We start from the raw sequence: 27,798 nt of genomic DNA, 5'->3' as shown, positions 1-27,798 counted from the left end.
AGAGGTAACCACAAGCCATGGGTTGTTGATAGCTCCAAAAAGGGTACTCAAGACTAGTCACAAACAGTGTCTGACATTGGCCTGCACCAGAGACCCTCCAAAAAGACTGGGAGTCCTAGCAGATCTATCTAATACATAGAAACAAGCCCAAATAGGCAGCCAAAATGGGGAGACAAAAAAAAAAAAAAAAAAAAAGCCCCAAATGAGAGAACAAAAGAATTCTCCAGAAGAAGAGATAAATAATCTATCAGATATACTGACTGTAAGGATGCTCAACAGCATGAAAAAAAGATATGGAAACTATGAAGGAAATTAAGAATGACATAGCAGAAATAAAGAATACATTAGAAGGCATAAACAGCACATTAGAGGAGGCTAAGGAATGGATCAGTGAATTAGAAGACAGGGCAGAAAAAAAAAAAAATCAATCAAAGATCCAAAAAGAAATAACAATTAAAAAACAGGAGGGGTCCATGAATTCCGTTTGGAGGTATCTTTGAGCTCGCTTAAACACCATGAGCAAAGCTCACCCTCCTGAGTTAAAAAAATTTATGGACAAGAAGTTATCACTGAAATTAAATGGTGGCAGGCATGTCCAAGGAATATTGCAGGGATTTGATCCCTTTATGATTCTTGTGATAGATGAATATGTGGAAATGGCAACCAGTGGCAACAGAACAATATTGAAATGGTGGTAATATGAGAAAATAGTATCATCATGTTAGAAGCCTTGGAACGAGTATAAAGAATGGCTGTACTCACCAGAAATGAACTGCTTCCTCATGTCCCCTCTCCATGCAGTACCTGTTTTAACACAATATAAAAATCCAGTCCTGTCCATTTTGACACTGAACTTTTGTTAAATAAACTTTTGTATTGATCAAAAAACAAACAACCCCCCAAAAAAAAGAACAGGAGGACAGTCTAAGGGGGCTGTGGGACATCACAAAACATAACAATATTCTCATCATAGGAATGACAGAAGGGGAAGAGAGTAAGCAAGGGATAGAGAATCTATTTGAAGAAATAATGGCAGAAAGCTTCCCTAACTTTGTGAAGGAAAAAGTCACACAAGTTTAGGAGGCACAGAGAATCCCAAGCAAGAAGAATCCAAAGAGGCCCATGCCCAGATACATCATAATTAAAAGGCCAAAAATTCAAGAAAAAGAGAGAACCTTAAAGGTAGCAAGAGAAAAGCAATCTGTTACCTACAAAGGAGCTCTCATAAGGCTGTCAGTTGATTTTTCATCAGAAACTCTACAGGCCAGAAGGGAATGGCATGAAGTATTCAACGTAATGCAAAGCAAACACTACTCTATCCTGCAAGGCTATTATTCAAAATAGATGGTGAAATAAAGGGCTTCCCAGACCAAAAAAGGCAAAAGGAGTTTATCACCGCTAAACCAGCACTGCAAGAAATGTTAAAGGGACTGCTGTAATAAGTAGTAGAAATAGAGAGAGAAATATAGGCATAAAGAACTAAAATAGCAATAGATAAGTACCTATCAATAACCTTAAATGTAAATGGATTAAATGCTCCAATCAAAAGACATAGGATAGCTGAATGAATAAGAAAGCATGGCCCAAATATATGCTGTTGACAAGAGACCCATCTTAGAACAAAAGACTCGCACAGGCTGAGAGTGAAGGGATGGAAAAAAATTTTCCATGCAATGAAACTGAAAAAAAGAGCTAGGGTAGCAATACTCATATCTGACAAAATAGACTTCAAAACAAAGGCCATAATGAGAGATAAGAAAGGTAAAGGTCACTACATAATACTAAAGGGATTGATCAAACAAGAGGATATAACCCTGATGAACATATATGCACCCAATGTAGGAGCACCTAAATTTATAAAATAACTTCTGAAGAACTTTAAGGGAAAGATCGACAGCAATATAGTCATATTAGAGGACTTTCCACTGACATCACTGGATAGATCTTCAGGACAAAAAAATCAACACAGTAACAGTGACCATACATGACACACTAGATGAGATGGATTTAATTGACATTTACAGAACATTTCACCCCAAAACTGCAGAATATACATTCTTCTCAATACACAAGGGACACTCTCAAAGACAGACCACATGTTAGGACACAAAGTAAGTCTCTACAAGTTCAAGAAGATTGAAATCACCCTCTTGGATCACAATGGCATGAAACTAGAAATCAGTAACAATAAAAACACTCAAAAACATGGAGGATAAATGGCATGTTACTAAACAATGAACGGGTTAACAAGGAGATCAAGGAAGAAATTTAAAAATAGCTGGGAACAAGTGAATATGAACACACAACCCAAAATCTATGGGACACAGCAAAAGCAGTCCTGAGAAGAAAGTTCATAGCACTGCAGGCCTACCTGAAAAAAAATGAAAAACTTTTAATAAACTATCTAACCCTAAAACTTAAAGACTTAGAGAACAACAAGAAGAGCCCAGAGTGAGTAGAAGGAGGGAAATAAAGATCAGAGTGGAAATAAATGACACAGAGACTAAAAAACAATATAAAAATCAAAAATCAATGAATCCAAGAGCTGGTTCTTTGAAAAGATAAACAAGATTGATGAACCTTTAACCACACTCATCAAGAAACAAAGAGAGAGGAGCCAAATAAACAAAATCAGAAACAAAAGAGGTGAAGTACCAACTGACACCACAGAAATATAAAGGATTGTAAGAAAATACTATGAACAACTATATGCCAACAAGCTGGACAACCTGGACAAAATGGACAAATTCCTAGGAAAATACAATCTTCTAAAGTTGAGTCAGGCAGAATCAGAGAACCTGAATGGGCCAATAACAGCTGATGAAATTGAAGCAGTAATAGAAAAACTCCTAGCACACAAAAGCCCTGTTCCAGACAGCTTCGCATGTCTGGGATGTTTTGCCAAGCATACAAAGAACTACACCTATCCTCCTCAAACTATTCCAAAAAATCCAAGAGGAAGGAATACTTCCAAACTCTTTTTATGAGACCAGCATTATCCTAATCCCCAAACCAGATAAAGACACTATAAAGAAAGAGAATTACAGGCCAATATCCCTGATGAGCATAGATGCTAAATTCCTCAACAGCATATTTGCAAATCCGATCCAGCAATATATTAAAAAGATCATGCATCATGACCAAGTGGGATTTATTCCAGGAATACAAGGCTGGTACAATATTCACAAATCAATAAATATGACACATTACATGAACAAACTGAAAAACAAAAATCACATGATCATATCAACAGATGCAGAAAAAGCATTTGACGAAATCCAAGAGCCATTTTTGATAAACACCCTCAGCAAAGTGGGAATAAAGGGTTCACACCTCAATAAAATAGAGGCCATTTATGACAAACCTACAGCCAACATCATACTCAATGAGCAAAAATTAAACCTATTTCCCCTAATAACGGGAACAAGAAAGAGATATCACCACTGTTATTCAACATAGTACTGGAAGTCCTAGCCACAGCAATCAGGAAAGAAGAAAACATAAAAGGCATACAAATTGGAAAGGAGGAAGTAAAACTGTCATTATTTGCAAATGGCATGATATTGTACATAGAAAATCCTAAAGACTCCACCAAAATCTACTAAGTTTAATAAATGAATTTGGCAATGTAGCAGGTTACAAAAGTAACACCCAGAAATCGATGGCATGTCTATACACCAATAATGATCTCTCAGAAAGAGAAACTAAAATAACAATCCTATTTACCATTGCAACAAAAAAATTAAGATACTTAGAAATAAAATTAACCAAGGAGGTAAAGGATCTGAGAAAACTACAGGCATTGAAAATGAGATAGAGGAAGATATAAACAAGTAGAAGAATATACCGTGTTCATGGATTGGTAGAATTAACATCATTAAAATATCCATACTACCCAAAGCAATCTATAGATTCAATGCAATCCCTATTAAATACGAATGGCATACCTGACAGATTTAGAACAAATACTCCATAAATTCATATGGAACCAAAAAACATCCCTAATAGCCACGGCAATCTTGAGAAAGAAGAACAAAGTTGGAGGGATCACAATACCAGATATCAAGTTATACTACAAAGCCACTGCAATTGAAACAGCCTGGTACTGGCACAAGAACAGATATAGGTCAGTGGAACAGAACAGAGAACCCAGAAATCAACCATGCCATTACGCTCAATTAATATTTGACAAAGGAGGCAAGAACATACAAGACAGTCTCTTCAATAAATGGTGTTGGGAAAATTGGACAGGTACATGCAAAAAAATGAAACTAGACCACCAATTTACACTATGTAAAGAATAAACTCAAAATGGACAAAAGACTTAAATGTACAAGTGTTGGAGAGGATATGGAGCAAAGGGTACCCTAGTACACTGCTGGTGGGAATGCAGACTGGTGCAGCCACTATGAAAAGCAATATGGAGTTTCCTCAAAAGGTTAAAAATTGACCTGCCATTTGACCCAGTGATCCCACTTCTAGGAATATATTCTAAGAATCTCGAAACACCAATTATGAAAGAATATATGCACCTGTATGTTCATAGCAGCACAATTTACAATAGCTAAGATCTGGAAACAGCCCAAGTGCCCATCAGTAGATGAGTGGATAAAAGTGCTGTGGTACATCTACACACATGGAATACTATGCAGCTGTGAAAAAGAAGGATCTCTTATCCTTTGGGACAGTATGGATGGAACTGGAGAATATTATGCTAAGGGAAATAAGTCAGAGAAAGACAAGTATTACATGATCTCACTCATATGTGGACTATAACAAATAAAATAAACTGATGAACAAAATAGATCCAGAGACATAGAAGCATGGAACAGACTGGGGAATTTCAGAGGGAAGCTGAGGGTGCAGGAGTGGAAGGGGAGAGATGAACCAAAGAACTTATATGCTTATATGCATAACCCATGGACACAGACAATAGTATGGAGACTCCTGGGGGTGGGGTGGATGTGGCGTGGAGATAATGGGGGGAATAAACGGGGGACATCTATACTTTCAACAATAAATTTTTAAAAAAACAAAAAATTACAATGGAAATGTCCCATGGGAGGGGAGAGGGAAGGTCATCCCTTTTTGAGAACTACTGCTGTAGATCAGTTTGGGGTTTATGGTGCAGTATATGTATATCTTCGCAAATGTTTCACGTACTTGAAAAGTATGTATTCTATTGTTAGGTATTCTGAATTTAATAAGGAAAGTGAGGCACATCATTCTATAACTAGGCTACACTTAAAAATAAAGTCAGTGCCATGAAAACAAGCAAGCAAAACCTTAAGAGTTGTCTAAATTAAACGGTACTAAAGAGACACAATCACCAAATAAAATGTATGAGCCTGGCTAAGAAGCTATGACACATTTAGGGGGACAAGTGAGGAAACTAAGATATGGGCTACCTACCTATTAGATATTACTAATTTTTTTTTTAGGTATAATAATGGTATTAAAGTTACGTAGGAGAATGTCCTGTGTTTGGAGATGCTGAAATATTTTAGGATAAAATGTCATAATGTCTTCAACTTACTTTCAAATCATTTACATGTATATGTGTATACACTGATAATTAAAACCCACGTGGTTAAAAATGTGAGAGAAAGTTCAATCTTGTAAGAAAAATTATTTTAGAATATACATGGAAAAATCCACTGCTATATTTCATAGCAGTTTGCCTTTCAGGGTTCATTTATTAAAGACTTTCGTAGTTTACGTTAAAATTTCAAACACTACAGAAATGTCTAATAGTGAACACTTTTTACAATCAGAAATTGTTTTTAAAACCCTTTATTTCCAAAAAGGAAAATATATATTCATCGGATCGTGATTTAATAGATGCCACAATTTCAAGTTTCCAGGGGTTGGGTACTGAGAAAGAGCAGACGGACACACTGGTGGAAGCGGCGCCAGGAGAAGAATGCTCCAGAACGGAAGCAAGAAGTTAGTTCCTCTTTCTGAGTAAGGTTTTCTCGCCAATGTCCCAAAGTTCCTTTAAGGAATGGCCCCAGTGACAAACTAAGGTTGACTATTCTTTCTCACTTATTAGGTGGTAGCAGAAGAGAACTTAAAGATATGGAGTTGTTAAAGTAGGGAAAATACAAATTTGTTTTTATTGCTACTTCACTACTACTAAATTTCAACACAACCATTTGAGCTGACAGTACTCAGGAAATTGGCAGTTTTGTAAACAGAGAAAAATTTACAATCTTTCAACTAATAAAGCATTAAGATGCTTCAGAAATGTCTTTCCACAATAATCATCTTGCCAAAAGAATCCACACAGTGCAAGTATAACTGGGGAAGTCGGGATAAGATTGGCGGCATGCACCAATGTCAATACCCTGCTTGTGACGTAGTTTTGCAAGATGTTACCGTTGGGATCTCTCTCTATTATTTCTTACAACTGCATATGAATCCACAAGTTAGCACAATAAAATTTCAATTAAAAATTTTTTAAAAAGAATCCACACACAGACATGTTAGGAAGCAAAAATCTTTATTTTTTTAAAAAATTCACATTTCTTAAAAACAGCAATTTCTAGCCAAATAACATAAAGCCTTTTAAATTATTTGAAAGTATATACACTCTTTGTATAAGTAAACACTTGAAACTGTACAGATTTAAACAAATATTCATTTAGCAGACAAATTGGACCACCGTCACCTACTCAGCACTCTGTAAGGTGTTTGAGTGTTTCCGAAATAAAATATCCACACAAGAACAAGTGCTGTCAAATATTTTTATCCTTAAGAACACACTCTGCTTTGTACATCAAATTACATCAATCACAGTATAGTACAATAATCATGTCCTCATTTCTTTGGAAAGGTTTTTAAAAATCAAATATACATATAATACACAAAACTGGGTATTTTACAGTTTATTTCATTAAACATGTATTTTAAAGAGTAAGTGGAAGTAAGTACAATCTTCCTATTTCATTCATTTCATGTCAAAGAATATGGGCCTTCCTTACCTTTCACCTTCCCAAAATATGGAGTATTAAGCTCTATCAAACAACATCCATCACCAATTTAAACTGAGTTGAAAAAACAAGTGACCTGTTTAAAATGACAGACATGTAATCTATCTACACACTGAAGGCGTCTGCGTTAAGGGTCTGAGAAATGCTGCAGTCACGCAGAATGAGGTCTGCTGGCTACATTCCAGAACACTCGTCAGTGTTCCAGCTCCAGGCTAGTGTTTGTATACTCAAAATTCCTTTCGATCCAAAAAGCAGGCTACATTCACTAGGATATCAGAGGCAAAACCAACCCAATCAGAAAATAGGTATTTGTTGGGAAATTCATAGAAGTGCATTATTTAATTGATGGTCCCTGATACGTGTGGTAGGTGGTAAGGGGCAGGCCATCTTCACCCAACTTGTCTCTGTTAGTAAAATGCATTCGCTGTAGCAGGCACATGGCACAGCCACCGAATATAACGAACTACTGAAACTGAAGGCAGTGTACAGAAGGCTGGTAACCCTGGCTTTCATGCAAGGTACGCGATTCATCAGGTTTCCTTCTCTCCTTTGTGTGCTGGAGTTAATACACCTTAAAGGTCCTTCCCAATCACAAACACGGAGTGTTGTATTATGAAGATTCTTACTAAAGATGCTGCACATGGGGAGGCTGCAACTCCCTGCCCTTGAACGTCTGTACTTAAGCAGTTCAAGGAGTATAGATACTGGGACCTTACATGAGGTCCTTGACTCTTGAAACTAACTCACATAAAAAACACAAGAAAAGGGGGGTGGGAGGAGGTAGGAAAGGGCAAAGGGGGGATAGATGGTGGCAGAAAGAGACCTGACTTTGGGTGGTTGAGCCCACGATGCAGTGTGCAGAAGGTATGTTATAGAGTTGTACACTTAAAACCTGTATGATTTTATTAATCAATGTCACCCCAATAAATTCAATAATAACTTTTTTTTAAAAAAACATAGGAAGATAACACCCTGAATTCCCAGGAAAGCAGAATGTGTTCTCAGAAGCATCCAACCTACTCCAAACTAATCTTCAAAGTGATAGGAGAAACATACTGAATGTAGAAATAACATTTCTGAAAGTAAAAAAAAAAAAAAGTCACTATGGAATGCTCAGTGGTTAAAAGTATTGCAGTGTTTCATGCTTTAACAAACCTTACTCTCAGAAGCTTTCTAATTAGCAGTATTTCCATAAAGTTCTTCTCTGCACTACCTATTGCAACCTATTCTCATTGCACATCTTTTGCTAAGAACCATCTCACTGCATGCCCACCATAGTTACCTCTTAAAAACTAACATTTCTTGAGACCATTTAAATGAGGCAGTTACCGCTGCTCACAGATTAATCTTTGGCATTTTGATGTTTTTAAAAGGGAAACACCAATTTTTTTAACACTCTGCTTGTATTTCATTCTGTAGTCAGCAATAAGTAAGTAGCACGCTGTGTGGTTCTCGGGAACGTTCCCACATACAGTTCCTCAGGTGTCCCGCAGGCGGCATGACTCCTCAGCTGCTCCTACCGGACAGACCATTTACAAGCACGGCTGGACTGGCCTGGTTATTTGGAAACTGATAGCAAGAGGTTCAGCTGAAAAGCAAAGTGAAAGGTGTCATTAGTTCTGCTGTGATGTAAGAAAAGTTGTCCAGATCCTCAAAAACAGAATAAGAGGAAAAGTCTAAAGTGGACACAATGCTGGTCTGATTTCTGAAGCTGCCACTGGGCACTGCGTTTTGTGGAGGCCCATGGGGAGTTACACTCCATTATCTAATCCAGACCCTCAACTCATTCAGAATCCAACAGGGACGACAGAAAAAACTACATACCAGCACTGAAAAGGGGAAGAAATACATCTAAATAATCAACCTCACCTTTTTCTATGCAGTGTGCGCGTTGAGAAGCGTTGTATGTAAGAGAAATTCTTTAAATGACCAAATGACTCTCAAAAGTGTAAGAACAGGCAAGACAAGTGAATTTCAGCTCACAAGTTTACTCTTATTGAACCCAGGAGCGCCCTGTCTGCTCTGTAAAGGAGGGGGTGACACAGAGCCAGCCAGAAAACCAGAGAAATCCACCCTGGTGACAAAGGGGAAATGGCAGGCAGCCTACATACTGCAAACTGTCAGCCAGGCCCTAGCAAGACTTGCAGTTAAATGAACATGGCAGTGAACCCTTCTATAAAGTACAAACTATTTTGGAACGAGAATTCCTCTTCTTAGGAAATACACTGTAATAAACCCAAAATAATCACCTAGCCCTGGCCGATGTGGCTCAAGTTGGTTGAAGCTTTGTCCCATGCACTGGAAGGTCACAGGTTGGATTCCTGGTTAGGACACATACCTAGGTTGCATGTTCGATATCTAGTCAGGGAGTGAACGGGAGGCAACCCATCGATATTTCTCTCTCACATCAATCTTTCTCTCTCTCTCACATTAATGCTTCTCTCTCTCTCCCTTCCTCTCTCTAAAATCAATATATTAAAAAAATAATAACCTCATAACCTCTTTTAGCAATTTATACTTCCATTGAAAGGAACAAAAAATCATCTCTGTGTTTCTCTTGGCCAAAATACAAAACATGGATCTAATCATGAGAAAAAAGACAACTTCAAATTGAGGGACATTCTACAAAACAACTGGCCTGTAATGGTAAAGAAAGGCGAAAAAGATGCAGAACTGCTCCAGATTAAAAGGAACTAATGAGCTTGATACAACAGCAACACTTGGCCTGGATCCTGGATGCTACTGGGACAACTGAGAAAATCTGAATATAAACTGTGGATTAGATAATAGTATCAATGTTACATTTTCTGTTTTGATCATTGTGCGAGGGTAGAGTGAGAGAATTCCTCATTCTTAGGAAATACACTGAAATATTTCTAAGTAAAGGAACACAGTGTCTCCCAACTTCCTCTTAAATGACTTAAAAGTCGGGAGGGAGAAGAAAGGAGAAAACAACCATGATAAAGCAAATGGGGCAAACTGAACAACTGGGTAAAGTTCCTTATTACCATCTTGCATTTCTCTGTAAATGTGAAATTATAACAAAATTAAGTTGAAAAAATATTTGTACAGATGCTCCTCAACTTATGATGGGGTTACGTCTTGATAAACCCACTCTAAGTTGAAAATATTGTTAAGTCGAAAATGCACTTGATACACCTAACCTACCAAACATCACAGATTAGCCTAGCCTTTAACGTGCTCAGAACGCTTACATTAGCCTACAGCTGGGCAAACTCATCTAACTCAATGACATACAGCAGAATATCGGTTGTTTACCCTTGTAATCTGGGAGCTGTGGCTCGCTGCCCCTGACCAGCATCATGAGAGAGTATTGTACTACATTTTGCGAGCCCAGGAAAAGGTCAGAATTCGAAATTCCAAGTGTAGTTTCTACTGAGTGCATATCACTTTCACACTATCATAAAGTCAAAAAATCATCGTAAGTCAAGGACGATCTGCAATGCCATACAATGGATGTTAAGAAAATAGGTCACTGGAAGGAGACTTGACTTGGGGTGGTAAAAACACAGTACAATATACAGTTGATGTGTTTAGAATTGTACCCCCGAAATCTATATAATTTTATTAACCAATGTCACTCCAATAAATTCAATTTTTTAAAAAAGGAAATGGGTCACAAATATTCAATTTCCAGGGAAATTTAAAATGGGACAGAAAGTGAGAGCAAACCAGAGGGTTCCCTCTTGGAACAATCCCTAGCATGGAAATACAAGGTTCTGGTTTCTATCATGCAGCTCTTGCCAAGTGATTCAACCTCTCAAGGCCACAGCTTCTTCATTAGTAAAATAGGGCAAATATAGGAAGGTCACGTGAAGATTAAATGAGGTGATACACGTCAAATGCTTAGAACAGTACTTGGCAGCAGGCAATAACATCGGCTATTACTACTATTATCTAGAAAATGTTAACAGTTCTGAAAGAGAATCAAGGCAGAGAGAAAATGATGGTATCTACTACTGTTTTTCAAACTGTAGGTTGCAACCCACTAGTAAATCATGAAAATAATTTAGTGGTTCAAAAGAATAGGGGAACAGAAAGACGCAAAGCAAAGCAACTGAGTTGCTCATATGCAAGCCTTTTAAGTTACAGATATATACACACATACACTAAAACATGTACCTCGCCAGCAGGAGTCAAGTGGGAGCTCAGGAACTCTGTGTTCTCAGTAAGCCCCCCCCTGCTACTCCCCATTTACATTCATGCAACTGACTATGACCGGAGGGAAAAAACTTAGACAACTATGTTGAATGGTTTCTCATGGATTTGTAACCAATGAACTCAACTGAGCCTCCCTCCTCATCACTTTAGCACCTCCTCACTCTCAGTGATGACCTTCCTTCCTGTGTCACTCACAGACCTGAAGCAGTCAGATGACAGCTTCCGTGAGCTTCCATCACTGCCACTACTGCCCCGCATGTGCGCCCCTCACTCAGCCTTCTCTGCTTTTCCACATCTGAACCCCCATGCACCTAATAAAGGCTCCACCCTCAAACTGCTCCTGAGATTCCACCCCCCTTCTCTACCCAAGGACATTTTCCCAGCATCTATTAGTGTTTTTCAAACTGTAGGTTGCAGCCCACCAGTAAGTCCCTCTCTTTGGATCTTCCTCATGAACATACAAACATGCATTTCCCCCTATCTTTAAAAATAAAAAAAGGAAGGTTAATAACAATCACAAATAAAGAATTACCTATAGTTCGATAATAAAATAGTTATCTATAGGGGGAGGAAAGGAAAAGGCTGGAGGAGACTAGAATGGGAAATAAGACATCTCTAAATTTACTTTGTCTATAATTCTGACTTGGAAGCTATGTAAATATTTTACCTAATTAAAAAACAAAATTAAGTCAAAATGGGAGAAAACATTTCTAAATAGTGAAAACAAGCCTAACTATATTGTAGTTAATAGTATAATCACAGAATATAATTATTTCAAATGTCTTACAAAAAAGTCTATTAAATGTACAACCCTAGAACTACAGAGATATCTTTTTAAAATATGGCCCATATATCCATACAAAGGAATATATACAACCATGAAAAAGAATGGAGTTCTGATGCACGCTACAACATGGATAAGCCTTGGAAACATTATGCTAAGAGAACAAAGCCAGTCATAAAAGGCTAGAATAGGCAAGTCCACAGAGACAGAAAGTAGATTAGGAGAAGAGCAGAGAATGGGGAATCTGCTAATGGGTATGGAATTTCTTGGGGCGGGGGGGAGGGGGGACGGGATGTTCTGGAATTAGATAGTAGTAGTGGTTGCGTAATTTAATGAATATGCTAAAAACCAATGAACTGTCTACTTTAAAGGGTGAATTTTATGGTATACGCATTATATCTCAATAAAAAATGATCCATTTCTCCTCCAGCTACCACGCCATCTTTTCTCTCCCCAAATAAAAAATACCTCAAAAGATTTATCCACACTCTCTGCCTCCAGTCTCTCTCCTCCCAGCCTCCTTCCAATTAGGCTCTCACCAACCTTACCACTTTCCCCCAAATTCTCTAGTTCTTACTATACTAAAATCCTAAACTGTACTAAACTTAAAATATCATCCATATACCAGCCTACTCCTAATACATAACAGATTCTCCATAAAAACTTGCTGACTGAACTGAATGAATCGATAGTAAACAAACTGAGCTCTATATTCAGTTTTTTTAATTTAAGAAGAAGAGAGAAAACAAACACTTCTCGTATCTTATCTCTAAAATAACTTTTTTTTTCCATTTGAAATGTGGGCCTCTTCTCATGCACATTGCAAAAAAATTATTCAGCAACCTAAATACCACTATTTGAATCTCTCACAAACAGTTCATTCATCTTAAACACAGCAACTTTCAATGTTAGGAAGGATCAAAAGCAATTGAAAATTCTAAAACCATCACCAAAAATCTGACCAAGTCTGAACTCTTGCTCAGCAGAATAAAATATTGTACAATTTTAAAAAGTAAAACTAAAAACATAGTTACTCAAAGACATTACTCATGTAAAGTAACTAAGTACAAAGGATCTTGGGACTATGGATTACCTGTTCCATAGTAGGACAAGCAATGATATGGATATCTTCAGGACTGAACTCTTCCTTTAACAAAACTTGGAACTTCTGGAAGACTTGCTGAACATTATTCTTAGAAAGAGAAGAAGCAATCATATTAAATGACTCACTAAAAACATGCACAGCCATCTAAAACATGAAGCACTAAGAATGTTAAATTGTAATAACTGCCAAAATGAGTGGAGGGAATGTATCTTTCAGGGAAAAGACATAGTTTGCACTTAATATTTCACATGCTGGCACAACCAGACTAAGACTTCTTACAGAATACTTCCTGGAAAAACCAAACCATAGCAAGTCCTGTCCCCTTAGAGAGTCTTCACCAGAAATTTCTTACACAAAAGATAATCAAGTTCCCAGACACAAAATGCATTTTAAAAATCAGCCAATGCCTTGGGTAAGGATGTGAGCTCAACGAAGAGCTGGAAGTTATGAGTTCTAAATCTGCTCTGACATTTAATACCTTAGTGGCTGCTGCAAGCCATTTATTTCCACTACTCACAAGTAACACAGGCAAAATTCCTGAAAGGCTGCTCTTTCAAGTGCTGGGCCACACATCCAATGTGAGGGTCTATTTATTTATTTATTTACTAATTTCTACTTTTAGGTAGAAAGTATCTTAGTGCTAAAGGTACTTAAAACAAAGTGAGGGTGGAGGTAAAAAGGTATAATCAGACAAATGCCAGCTTCGTAAGCCTTTCAAGAACCACAGTGATTATTAGTCAACTTCACCAGAATAGTGCACCAACAGGAAGAACTATTTTTAAGAGGAAAATGGTAGACAAGGCCAGAACACCTGAAGAGACTGAACGACATTCAAATAAATTATCATGATACTCACCCTAACGGGTTTAAACAAGATGAACTCGGTATCTTTATTGGATAGGTACAATGACATACTTCTTAAGGTCAGAGGCAGCTTTGCTTTTATTGTCTTGTAGACACTTGACACAAGGTCACTGACCTTTGCTGGAAAGAAATTAACCTCATTAGTGTCACAAAGAAAAAGAGAATAAACATTTCCATTTTAATTCAGAGGGAAATAAAGGGAGAGAAAAATAGCGAAAGAAAAAACTCTTTATCTCCCCAAAGAAAGCTTTCACTTTTCTTGCTTATTTATTAAGTTTAGTCACAAGCCCTATAATCCTTAAGTATCTTCTAAATATAAAATGCTAACCCCTAGGGTTAAGGCAGCAAAAAGAACTACCCCCATGTGCTTCAGGACATTGCTGGGGCTGTGATGCGGTTGGTGCCTTTGGAACTTGGAGATTAAGTGTCTAGGTAAATATACTAAAAAACCATTTGCAGAAAGATGTTAATAAGAATTACTTCATAATGAATGAGCTTATTCGTTTGCAGAACTGACTCACAGTAAGAGATGCTCTCTGCCTTACAGGATCATTCAGAAAATAGCCACACATATTTAATGGGAACTAAAAATTCATTTGTTACATTCTAAACTGTATTATCAGAAAAGGAATAGAATTCCAGAAAACTGTAACTGAAATAATTACATAGCCCGTGTGGCTCAGTGGTTAGAGAGTCAGCCTGCGCATCGAAGGGTTATGGATTTGATTCCCAGTCAAAAAGTTAAAATGGAAAAGAAGAGTAGCAATCTGTATAAAAGTATTTAAAGGAGGAAATTACCTAGGAAGTGACAAAAGGAAAAGACTGATTAATCATTTCAAATATGTTCAACCTCTCATAATTTTAAAAATGCATATTAAGATATTTTCAGATTGGCAAAAAAATTAAGATTGTGAATAAAGACATTTGCCAGGGGTGTGGGGAAACAGGCACCCTCATCTACTGATGATGGGAGTACAAACTGGTTCAACCTCTTCGAAGGAATGAATATTAGGCGAAATCGACTATTCGCATACTCTGTCACTTAACATTTCCACTGCTAGAAAAATGCCAAAATATTTGTGTACAGGGACATTTATTAAACAGTGTATGGAAAAGCAAAATGGTAAAAATAATTTAAATAACATTGATAAAATTATTAAAGAAATTGTGCTACAGGGATATATTCTATGCATCCATTAAACAGAATGGGAAGAGCTGGAGAGACTGGTACAGAAAGGACTCCAAGCTACAGAATAAGTTTAAAAAGCAAGGAATACAATATAACCTATTTGTACATGTTTTAAGTTCATATATGCTAGTACATACATAAATAACTTGGGTGGGAAAACCATTACTAGTGGTCACCTCTGAGAGGACTAGTTTGGAGGTAGAGAACAGAATTACTTTTCATTTTATATTTTCCCACAATTCAAATTTTATGTATGTAAAAAAACTTTTTTTAATTGAGGAGGGTTGTGGTAGAGCAGGATAGAAAAGAGCTAACACTCTCAAGAAGAAAGAACAAATAATCCAGAAATTGCTTATTTTTCATAAAACACATGAAAGCTCCTTTAAGACAATGAATTCCACAGGCTCTGGTTCTGTCATCACTAACACACTTCAAGGATCACTAAGACAGTTTTCAGAGCCCTTGATCACCAAGAGGTGTGTGTAGAGCCTGGTAAATAAAGTAATCCTCCCTTATCCGAGGTTTTCCTTTCCACAGTTTCAGTTACCCTCAGTCCACCACAGTCCAAAAATATTAAATGGAAAATTCCAGAAATAAATAATATGTAAGTTTTAAATTGCACACCATTTTGAGAGTATGATGAACTCTTGCCATCCTAGCCAGGACATGAATCGTCCCTTTGTCCGCTGTATCCAGGCTGTATTTGCTTGTGAGTCACTTAGTAGCCATCTCAGTTATCAGACTGACTGCTATAGTATCTCAGTGATTGTGTTCAAGTAACCCTTATTTTACCTGCAGTGATGCTGGTAATTTGGACACGCCAAAGAGAAGCCACAAAGTACATGTATGTATAGGAAAAAGCATAGTATTTACAGGATTCTGAACTATCCTTGGTTTCAGGCATCCACTGGGGGGTGGGTAGGGGTGTCGTGGACTGTGTCCCCTGTGGATAAAGGGGAATATTGTATCTTCCAATTCCCAAAAAGACATATTTCCCAGAGTGAATTAGCAAAATAGCATCCTAAATTATAACTAGATCTCTTGTGAGTTTACCATGAAATGAATCCGGGAACCTAATCAAATCTGCATGAACCAGTAACACTGGGTTTCCAGAGGCCCACAACAAGTCCCTCGATTGTTTTTGATGCTCCCATCTCAAAAGCCCAAAAACCTCTCTTTGACATTTAAGTGTGGGCTTCTTGCATAACAGATCAAGAAAAAGCAACTCCACAGCCAGCCCTATGAGGCTAGACAGAAAATACAAGTGGGTAAACTGCAGCGCCACCATTTTATTCGCCAAGATCTCCTCACTTAGGAAAAAACAAAATAACAAAGCAGCAAGTCTTATTTCAACCTGTGCTTCTGTCAGTTCCCTTTCATCTTTACTAATGACAGCTCTAGTGATGCCTAGAGCACAACACACCAACACTGGGGGTTCTATTAGAATTCCACTCGAGGAAATGACAGCCTCTACTTTGGGTGAAAGGATCTTTCCAAAGGGGCACTATGCATCAAGGCCCTGGGCTTGGCTGTACTAAATATAAATACATCCATGCCTATTTGTTGGTGTCTACCTATTTGAAGACAGATTATGCCCATGAGTTACATTTACATAAATGTTCAAAATAAAATCAGTTCCTATTTCTAAATAAGCTCTGTAAGTGACTGAAACCTTGAGACCAAGGCCAGATTAATCCAAAGGTGATCAGAATTCTTTCTAGAACTGTGCTGAATAATGGGCTAATAAGTCTGCTCCTGACTTTAAGGGCTCAAAATAGGTGTTCAGCCCTAGCCGGTTTGGCTCAGTGGTTAGAGCATCAGCCTGCAGGCTGAAGGGTCTCAGGTTCGATTCCAGTCAAGGGCACATACCTCAGTTACAGGCTTATCCCTGGCCCTGGTCGGGCAGATGCAGGAGGCAACCAATCGATGTGTCTCTCTCACATCAGTGTCTGTCTGTCCGTCTATCTCTGTCTCTCTCTTTCCCTTCCACTCTCTCTGAAAAGCAATGGAAAAAAAATATCCTCGGGTGAGGATTTTAAAAAAAAGTGTCCACCACGAGGCTAACTATAGTTAGAATTTCCAGTATTGTCAGTAAGAGAATCTGGTTTTCTGTCTTCTGATAGAATGTACTGCAACATCAAGTATGCTCTCTGCCCTTCAGTGAGGTAGCAAAGATCTCAATCTAGTACAGTAAATAAAAGGCCTAAAGAATGTTACAAAGTTTCCTTGCAATAAAGCAAATCAAAATATACTGAAATCAACAAAGTTCACATGGCAAATTTTTTAAATAAAAGCCTGTCTTCCTTTCAATACAATTGATAACTCTACATTTACAAATCTTCCTAAGAGATACAGAGCTACTCTTTCCTTTTTTTTTTTTTTTAATATGTCTTTATTGATTTCAGAGAGAGGAAGGGAGAGGAGAGAGACAGAAACATCAATGATGAGAGAGTCACTGATTGGCTGCCTCCTGCACGCTCCTCCCCCCCCCCCCCCCCCCCCCCGGGGCTCAAGCCTGCAACCCTGGCATATTCCCAGACCGGGAAACAAACTGCGATCTCCTGGATCCTAGGTCGATGCTCAACCACTGTGCCATGCCTGCTGGGCCAGAGCTACTCTTTCGACTTCTTAGTTCTAGTTCAACTTCAAAATAACATGAGGCATTAAACAATAATAATTGACAATTTTAAAATGGTCTCAATTCGTTTTCCCAAAAGAAATGCTGGACAGGTGTAACATTCTTTTATATGGAAAACCAATCATATTATAAACTAATTCCAAATTATATGCCTCTAGGCAGCCAATTTTTTATGGATGCTAAGCCAGAATCATTCTTTGGATCTCCCTTACTATAGGCAAATAGTTTCCCTACCAACTTGAACACAGCTTATCCCAAATTAAAACACTGATTCTTTCACCATTTTGCCCTTTTTAGTTTCAAAGAATCACTAGCACAATATAGGCCAGTGGATGGCCCAAAATGCCATCTAACAAAATTATTTATTCTTGTTTAATGGCAACTTAAAATGTCACAAAATGTACCTAAAACAACCCACAAAGTTAGTCATAATTTTAAATGTTCAACATCTAATGCTAACACACACACACACACACACACACACAAAAGCCACAGCAAAATCTCCTAGGTTAAAAACCCCAAACAACTGGGTTTGGAGAGATTCCTAACTGGTGAACACGGTGAGATTTAGGGAGGGTGGTGCTCTTGGAAAAGGCCAGACTGGAAATACAACTAAATTGGAAATCATTCACCCAGAATTATCAACTGAGGTCCAGCTGAGGTGAAGACTTATATCAAGGAAGGAGAGAAAACACCTGGAGACTGAGATCTTGTGTATGTTTTGGGTTTCTTTTTTCTTGTTCTGTTTTGTTTTGTTTTGTTTTGTTTTGTTTTGTTTTGTTTTGTTTTGTTTTGTTTTGTTCTGTCAGCACCTGCACAACAAGTCGCATGGGGAAGTTGGGGGTGAGCCTCACAGTCAGCCAGCCTGAGAGGAGATTCCTCCCATGAATGGGGCAACAACATTCAAGACCCAATCACAACAGGAAAGCCCAAATAACTCACACAAGGGACATTCCTAGAGCACCCAGCTCAGGAGATCTAAGAGACTGCACCGCTGGGTCTCACAAAACACTTACTACATAAGACCACCTCACGAAGATGGGAGGTATAGCAATTTGATCTAATACACAGAAACAAATACAAAGGGGCAGCAAAAATGGGGAGACAAAGAAACCACCCCCAAATGAAAGAAAAGGAGGAAACTCCAGAAAGAGAGCTAAATGAAATGAAGGCAAGCAATTAAACAGATATAGAGTTCAAAGTAATGGTTATAAGGATGCTCAAGGTACTTAGTGAGAATTTCAAGAAATTTAGTGCAACTACAACAGAATGAAACAAGAAACAGAAACCATAAATAAGAATCAGTTGGAAATGAAGAACAACATATCTGACAACAAAAATACACTAGAAGGAATCAAAAGTAGATTAAATAAGGCAGAAGATAAAATCAGTGACTTGGAAGACAAGGTAGAAAACAACACTCAATTAGAGCAACAAAAAATTAAAAAGCAGGAGCAGAGTTTAAGGGAACTTTGGAACAACATGAAATGTATCAACATCCACATCATAAGGATACCAGAAGTAGAAGAGAGTGAGCAAAGATAGAGAACCTGTTTAAAGAAATAATGACAGAAAGCTTCCCTAACCTGGTGAAGGAAAATGTCACAGAAGGAATCACAGAGAGTTCCAAACAAAATGAACCCAAAGAAATCCACTCCAACACACATTATAATCAAAATGACAAAAGTTAAAGACAAAGAAAGAATCTTAAAGGCAGCAAGAAAGAGAAAGAAAGTTACTACAAGAGAGTACCCATTAGAATGTCAGCTGATTTCTCAACAGAAACACTTCAGGCCAGAAGGGATTGGCATGAAGTATTCAAAGTAATGAAAAACAAGGACCTGAACTCAAGACTCCTCTATGCAACAGGGCTATCATTTGAAATTGAAGGGGAAATAAAGAGCTACCCAGACAAAAAAAGGGTAAAGGAGTACATTACCACCACACCAGCATTGCAGGAAATGTTAAAGGGAGTCCTTTAAGAAGAAGAAGAAATTGAGAGAGAGAGGAACATAGGTATAAAGAAAAAAAAAAATAGCAGTAAATAAGTGCTATCAATAATAACCTAAAATGTAAATGGCTTAAATGTTCCAATCAAAAGACATAGGGTAGCTGAATGAATAAGAAAACATGACCCATATATATGCTGTGTACAAGAGACCCATCTCAGAACAAAAGATTCACACAGATTGAAAGTGAAAGGAAGAAAAAAATTTTCCCATGCAAACGGAAACCAAAAAAAAGCAGGAGTAGCAATATTTATATCTGACAAAATAGATTTCAAAGCAAAGGCCATAACAAGAGACAAAGAAGGCCACTACATAATACTAAAGGGATTGATATAACAAGAGGATATATAAATACAAAAAAGTTCTTGGAAGGCTTTAAGGGAGAAATCGACAGCAATACAATCATAGAAGGGGACTTTAACACCCCACTAAGAAAAAAATCACACAAAAAATCAACAAGGAAAGAGAGACCTTAAACAACAAATTAGATCACGTGGATTTAACTAACGTTTACAGAACATTCCACTGCAAAGCTGCAGAACAGACATTCTTCTCAAGCGCACATGGGACACTCTCAAAGATAGAGCACATATTAGGACACAAAATAAGTCTCTACAAGTTCAAGAGGACTGAAATCATATCAAGCATCTTCTTGGATCACAATGGCATGAAACTAGAAATCAATTACAATAAAAACACTCAAAAACATTCAAACACATGCAGGCTAATTAGCATCATATTAAACAATGAATGTGTTACCAATGAAATCAAGGGAGAAATCAAAAACTTCCTGGGAACAAACGAAAATGAACATACAACAACCCAAAATCTATGGGACACAGCAAAAGCAGTCCTGACAGGGAAGTTCATAGCATTACATGTCTACTTCAAGAAACAAAAAAAAGCTCTAATAAATTATGTAACACTACAACTAAAAGAATTAGAAAGAGAACAAGAAAAGCTCAGCGTAAGTAGAGGGAAGGAAATAATAAAGATCAGAGTGGAAATAAATTACATAGAGACTAAAAAACAATATAAAAGATCAATGAATCCAAGAACTGGTTCTTTGAAAAGATAAACAAGATTGATGAACCTTTAGCCACACTCATCAAGAAACAAAAAGAGAGGACCCAAATAAATAAAATCAGAAACAAAACAGGTGAAGTAACAACTGACACCACAGAAATACAAAGGATTGTAAGAAAATACTATGAACAACTATATGCCAACAAGCTGGACAACCTGGACAAAATGGACAAATTCCTAAGAAATGCAATCTTCCAAAACTGAATCAGGAAGAATCAGAAAACCTGAACACACCAATAACAACTGATGAATCTGAGGCAGTAATCAAAAAACTCCCAGCAAAAAGAAGCCATGGTCCAGACAGATTCACAGGGGAGTTTTACCAAACATTCAAAGAAGTACTACAGTTATCCTCCTCAAACCATTCCAAAAAAATCCAAGAGGAAGGAACACTTCCAAGCTCCTTTTATGAGGCCAGATTTATCCTAATCCCCAAACCAGATAAAGACACTATAAAGAAAGAGAATTACAGGCCAATATCCCTGATGAACATAGATGCTAAAATCCTCAACAAAATATTAGCAAATCAGATCAAGCAATATATTTAAAAGATCACACATCATGACCAGGTGTGATTTATTCCACGAATGCAAGGCTGGCAGAATATTCCCAAATAAATAAATGTGGTACATCACATAAACAAACTGGAAGACCAAAGTCACATGATCGTATCAATAGATGCAGAAAAAGCATTCAACAAAATCCAGCACCTATTTTTGATAAAAACTCGCAGCAAAGTGGGAATGGAGGGATCATGCCTCAACATAATAAAGGCCATATATGACAAACTACAGCCAACATCATACTAAATGGGCAAAAAATTAAAAGCATTCCCCCTAATAACAGGAACAAGACAGGGATGTCCACTTCCACCACTGTTATTCAACATAGTACTGGAAGTCTTAGCCACAGCGGTCAGACAAGAAGAAAAAATAAAAGGCACTCAAATTGGAAAGGAAGAAGTAAAACTGTCATTATTCACAAATGACATGATATTGTACACAGAAAATCCTAAAGACTCCACCAAAAAACTACCTAGATTAAATAAATGAATTCAGCAATGTAGCAGGATACAAAATTAACACACGAAAATCGATGGCATGTCTATACACCAATAATGATCTCTCAGAAAGAGAAGCTAAAAAAACAATTTACCACTGCAACAAAAAATTTAAGGTATTTAAGAATAAACTTAACCAAGGTAAAAGACCTATACTGAGAAAACTACCAGATGTTGAAAAAAGAGATAGAAAAAGATGTAAAAAAGTGGAAGAATATACCATGTTAATGGATTGTTAGAATTAACATTATTAAAATGTCCATACTACCCAAAGACAAATACTCCAAAAATTAATATGGAATCAAAAAAGACCCCGAATGCCTCAGCTATCTTGAGAAAGAAGACTAAAATTGGTGGGATCACAATACTGGATATCAAGTTATACTACAAATCTGTAATCAAAACAGCTTGGTACTGGCACAAGAATAGGTATATAGATCGATGGAACAGAACAGGAACCCAGAAATAGACCCAAGCCATTACACTCAATTAATATTTGATAAAGGAGGCAAGAGCATACAATGGAGTAAAGACAGTCTCTTCAATAAGTGGTGCTGGGAAAATTGGACAGGTACATGCAAAAAAATGAAACTACACTGCTAACTTACACCATACACAAGAATAAACTCAAAGCAGATAAAAGACTTAAATGTAAGTTGTGAAACCATAAATATCCTAGAAGAAAATGTAGGCAGCAAAGTATCAGATATTTCATATAGCAGAATTTTCACGGCTACATCTCCTAGGGCAAAAGAAACAAAGGAAAAAAAATAAACAAATGGGACTACATCAAACTAAAATGCTTCTGGCACAGCAGAAGGAACCAGCATCAACCACTATGGAAAACAGTGTGGAGTTTCCTCAAAAAACTGCCATTTGACCCAGTGATCCCACTTCTAGGAATAGATCCTAAAAAGTCTGAAACACCAATTATGAAAGAATATATGCATCCTTATGTTCATAACAGCTCAATTTACAGTAGCTAAGATCTGGAAACAGCCCAAGTGTCCATCAGTAGATGAATGGATAAAAAAACTGTGGTACATTTACACTGTGGAATACTATGCAGCTGTAAAAAAGAAGGATCTCTTACCCTTTGGGACAGCATAGAGGGACCTGAAGAATATTATGCTAAGTGAAATAAGCCAGTCAGAGAAAGACAAGTATCACATGATCTCACTTATATGTGGAATCTAATTAACAAAATAAACTAACAAACAAAATAGATCCAGAGACATTGAACCATGTTTCAAAGGGAATGGGGGTGGTGGAGAGAGATTAACCAAAGAATTTATATGCATACACGCATAAACCATGGACACAGATAATAGTGTGGTGAAGGCCTGGGGAGGGGGCAGAAAAAGGGGGAGGGGGTTAATGGGGGAGAAAAGGGGGATATCTGTAATACTTTCAACAATAAAGATAAATTTTTTAAAAATGTAAACAAAAAAAACTTTCTGGCACACAAAAAATATACATTTAAGAAAGAGTAAGAATGGGAACATCTCAAGCATATCTGCCAATGAGACAATAATACTGCCTGCCCACTCCCAACTGACACCACAATTTTTATCATTTTTTTCAAACACTCTAAAACATTAAAAAGAGGGTGTAGTGTATATAAAACGAGGAATGAAATAATGTACCACCTTCCTTCATATAATACTTGAAAATAGTAGCATTCTCTCCATAATTTCATGCTATCATATAAAGTATTTTCATCAAAGCTGTATAACACAATGAAAAGTGGGTGTACAGAAACCAGCAACCCCAGTGTCTCCATCTACGCCACATTTTATTTTTAACTGTGTGTGCATGTGTTTTTTAAATTCTTCCTTCCTTGAAATATTTGTTGAAATGCAAAAGTCCTGTCAGCTCCAAACTACATCTTGTATTAACCCAAGAATAGGAAACCAACTCCAAGCTGTCAGAGCAAGGACTATATAAATGGAAGTTAATCAATATCCTAAAAAAAGAAACCCCAGATAGTGAATACCTGGTTGTGCCCATGGCTGCTGTGAGAGAGTGTACTTGGGTCCTCCCTGACTGGCCATTGTTTTTAATGCTGAAACCTAGAAGAGACAAAAAAAGTTTCATTTTCACTGATGACAAATTAAACTAGTACTTCTCTCAGAAGATATATGCCACTATTTGAACCTATTAAAACATAACAATAATCAAATTTACAGCCCTAATAGAAAATATATATCTCATAGTTCTTTACAATAAAGTATTTTAGTAAAACTTATTTTGTCATTTCAAGACATATGTTGTCTTGTAAAAAATCATGCCAACGTCCTGAGGCATTCTACCTGAAACTCTGAGCCAAAAATGAGGAAGCAGGGAAATGTTAACATAAAACAGGCCTCTCTTTGAGTGAACTGTTATGTTAATATTAAGTTATTATCGTATGTTATTAGAAAAATGTCAGCAGCTGAACAAAATCTCCTTTTTATACCAAGAGGGTCTTTTTCTTTATTATATTATAGGCAGAGAGAATGTTATTTTAAAAAACAAGATTTTCAAATAGCATCAAAAGGCACCCTTGACCAACTAGTGCTATGGTTACAGACTTGGATGCCCATCTTCTAGTCATCTCTTTTCATTCCTCAGTATCAGTACAGAGAAGCAAAACCAAAAAAAGTAGTCAGCTTCTTGAACAAGACTGTTCTTAAGATGGCAAATCATGGTGGGGTTAAGGTATAACTGGGAAGGGGGAAGGGCAGAAACTACATAAAATAGTCTTTTAATATGCTTTATTGATTTCAAAGAGAGGAAGGGAGAGGGAGAGAGAGATAGAAACATCAATCGGAAAGAAACATTGATCAGCAGCCTTCTGCATGCTCCCTACTGGGGGATTGAGCCCAAAACCGGGGCATGTGCCCTGACTGGGTATCGAACCCTGACCTCCTGGTTCCTGGGCTGATGCTCAACCACTGAGACACAAGAGCTAGGCAGCATAAAACATTTTTTAAAAATAGAGTGTTAGGTGCCAAAGGTGCAGCCCATGACCTAGACCTCACCAGAGAGTCCCATTAGAAAAATTTGAGCACCAACTCTTTAGATCTCATAAAGGACACACAAATATTTAAGCAGAGAATGGGCACAGACAGCATATAATGTTAACTCGGAGCTTTCCAGCCTTCTCTCTATTTCTACCGAGTTCATATTTATGAACCACTCTAGGTCTTTGCTTGCACTGCCATAAGTATAAAATCACCCCTTTCCTACAACTACTCAGTTCTTCATGTCTTTACTTCTCATTGTGAGATGTGACTTTTAAAAGCAATCATACATATGATTATAGATTAGATAGTGCTAAAAGAAAACACCTTCATGTTTAGTGTTGGGGTAGAAGTTCATATGAAAACATCTGGCTCAGATATTTTCTATCAAACTCAAAAACTGTAGTGGGCTTGCGCTGCCCTGGCCAGGTGACTCAGTTGATTGGAGCGTCGTACTGCACACCAGAAAGGTTGTGGGTTTGACTCCGTCAGGGCACCTCTCTTTCTCTTTCTTTCTCTCTCTCTCTCTCTCTCAAATCAATAAACATATCCTCAGGTGAGGATTAAAAAACCCAAAAAGCTGTTGATATTTTATTATTCTAAAATTTCATCATAATGAATATTATATTGGTCATATTAGTTTCAGGTGTATAATATAGTGATTTGAGATTTTTATACCTTAAAATGTGATCAACCCACTAATACTAGTAATCATCTGTCACCTTGCAAACTTATCACAATATTATTGACTATACTCCTCTTCCCCTTTTTACCTATCCTTCCATCCCCCTCCCTTCTGTAACCATTCCTTTGGTCTCTGTTTTCATAAGTCTGTTTTTGTTTTGTTTTGTTTTTAGATTCCACATATAAGTGAAACCATACAGTGTTTGTGTTTGATTTATTTCACTTAGCAAAATACACTCTAGATCCATCTATGTTGTTGCAAATGGCAAGATTTCATTATTTTTTTACTGCTGTGTAATATTCCATTGTAAATATATACCACATCTTCTTTATTTTTTATCCATTAATCTATCAATGGAAACCTAGGTTGCACCTATATTTTGGCTCTTATAAATAATGTTGCAATGAACATAGGGGTGCACATATTTTTTCAAACTAGTGTTTTCGTTTTCTTTAGATAAATATCCAGAAGTGGAATTGCTGGATCATGTGGTATATCCATTGTTAGTTTTTTGAGGAATCTCTATACTGTTTTCCAGAGGAGCTGTACCAGTTTGCAGTCATCTTGAAACAAACTTTTAAGTAGGGCTTGGACTGGTTGTGGGTGTAGAAAGAGCACAGCACTTGGAGTCAGGAAAGCTGAGCTCTGCAGCCCTCTGCACCTCCTGACTGAAATAGTAATAAGCAAGTCACTGAGTTTTTACCACTGCTCCCAAATAATTTTCAATGTAAATATATAAACATACTAATCTGTCTACACTTACAAAATAGAAAACATGGTGCTCTGAAAACTTTTCCCTATTTAAATTTAAATTCTAGACACTCTTCTGTATTCAACAGTTATCTTTTTTTTTAATCCTCACTCGAGGATATGTTTATTGATTTTAGAAAGGAAGGGAGGGAGGGAGAGAAAAAAGGAGGGAGGGAGAGAGAGAGAGGGAGAGAGAAACATCGTTCGGTTGCCTCCTAGACTTGCTCCGATTGGGGATAGAACCTGTAACCTTTTAGTGTACGGGACAACTCTCCAAACAACTCTCCAGCCAGGCCCCAACAGTTATCTTTTAATAGTAATGGATGCCTATATTCCACTGATTATTCCAGAACTTAACCAATTTCATCACAACTGTGTATAATTATTTATATATTACAAATACAAACTTGTATATTCATCTCTATTTACTATCTAGATAATATACTTATCTTTACATTAAACCTCAGGTAGTATTTTCTTCAAAAGTATTCCCCAATTAACCCCATCTTTTTTTTTTTTAATCTTCACCCAAGGATATGTTCATTGATTTGAGAGAGAGAGAGAAAAACATCAATGTGGGAGAGAAACATCAACATATTGCCTCCCATACACAACCCAGGGATAGAACCTAAAACCTTGGTATGTGCCGTGACCGGGAATCAACCTTTGGTATAAGGGATGATGCTCTAACCAACTCAGCCACCTGGCCAGGGCAGCCCCATCTATTTTTAAAAACCCTACAGGATGAACACAGGCCCATTGTCTCATAATGACACTGCTGCAGACATCTAATGCTTACATATTTTCTATCTTAATCTCCCATTAGGTTATAACTTCTTAAAAACAAATTGAATCTATAGGTCAAAATCTATTAAACACACCACATCAAGAAAAACTTTTTAATTTATAGTATTGCTGAGAAAATTAAAAATACCTCAAAGGGAATATTAAGAATAAACTTGTGCCCGGCCGGGCGTGGCTCAGCAGTTGAGCGTCGACCTGGGATCCAGGCGATCAGGGTTTGATCCCCGGTCAGGGCACATGCCCAGGTTGCGGGCTCTATCAATGACTCATCATTGATGTTTCTATCTCTCTCTCCCTCTCCTTTACTTTCTCTGAAATCAATATATATTTAAAAAAAAAAAAAAGAATAAACTTCTTAGCAAATTGCTTGAAAGAAAATATATATTGCTAAATACAAATCTGAGTTTTTAGCATAAACTGGTTTCTACAAACTAAGTCATAGTTTCTTTTAAGCAACACTCAGTATGATGAAATTCTATAACAATAGAAAAGTATCAAGTTTCTGAGTTTGAGAGAAAATATCTGATCCAATATTTGGGGGTTTTCATATGAACCTCTATCCCCAACATTTAGAACAGTATTACATTCCCTAGGGCCATTCAAATACTTAGAGAAAACATTCTTTTCCAAGGATCAAGAAATAAG

The 27,798-nt window shown here is 37.2% G+C and overlaps 1 protein-coding gene and 1 pseudogene across 1 annotated transcript in view; one reads left to right on the top strand and one right to left on the bottom strand.

Moving 5' to 3' along the window:
• The first annotated feature begins 475 nt into the window (after positions 1-475).
• LOC107531359 (small nuclear ribonucleoprotein G pseudogene) lies at positions 476-703 on the top strand (annotated as a pseudogene).
• A 5,782-nt stretch (positions 704-6,485) lies between these two features.
• Positions 6,486-27,798, bottom strand: part of COG3 (component of oligomeric golgi complex 3) — a 77,816-nt gene continuing 56,503 nt past the window's right edge. The window contains exons 20-23 of the mRNA XM_016205440.2: positions 23,906-23,981; positions 13,920-14,047; positions 13,052-13,150; positions 6,486-8,580 (exon numbers count right to left, since the gene is read on the bottom strand). Coding sequence (XP_016060926.1) covers positions 8,551-8,580; positions 13,052-13,150; positions 13,920-14,047; positions 23,906-23,981 — 333 coding nt within the window. The 3' untranslated portion in view covers positions 6,486-8,550. The remainder of the gene's footprint in view (positions 8,581-13,051; positions 13,151-13,919; positions 14,048-23,905; positions 23,982-27,798) is intronic.

The sequence above is a fragment of the Miniopterus natalensis genome, chromosome 2 (genome assembly GCF_054644295.1).
Source record: "Miniopterus natalensis isolate mMinNat1 chromosome 2, mMinNat1.hap1, whole genome shotgun sequence".
Taxonomy (NCBI): Eukaryota; Metazoa; Chordata; class Mammalia; order Chiroptera; family Miniopteridae; genus Miniopterus; species Miniopterus natalensis.
This window is presented reverse-complemented; position numbering and strand designations above follow the sequence as displayed.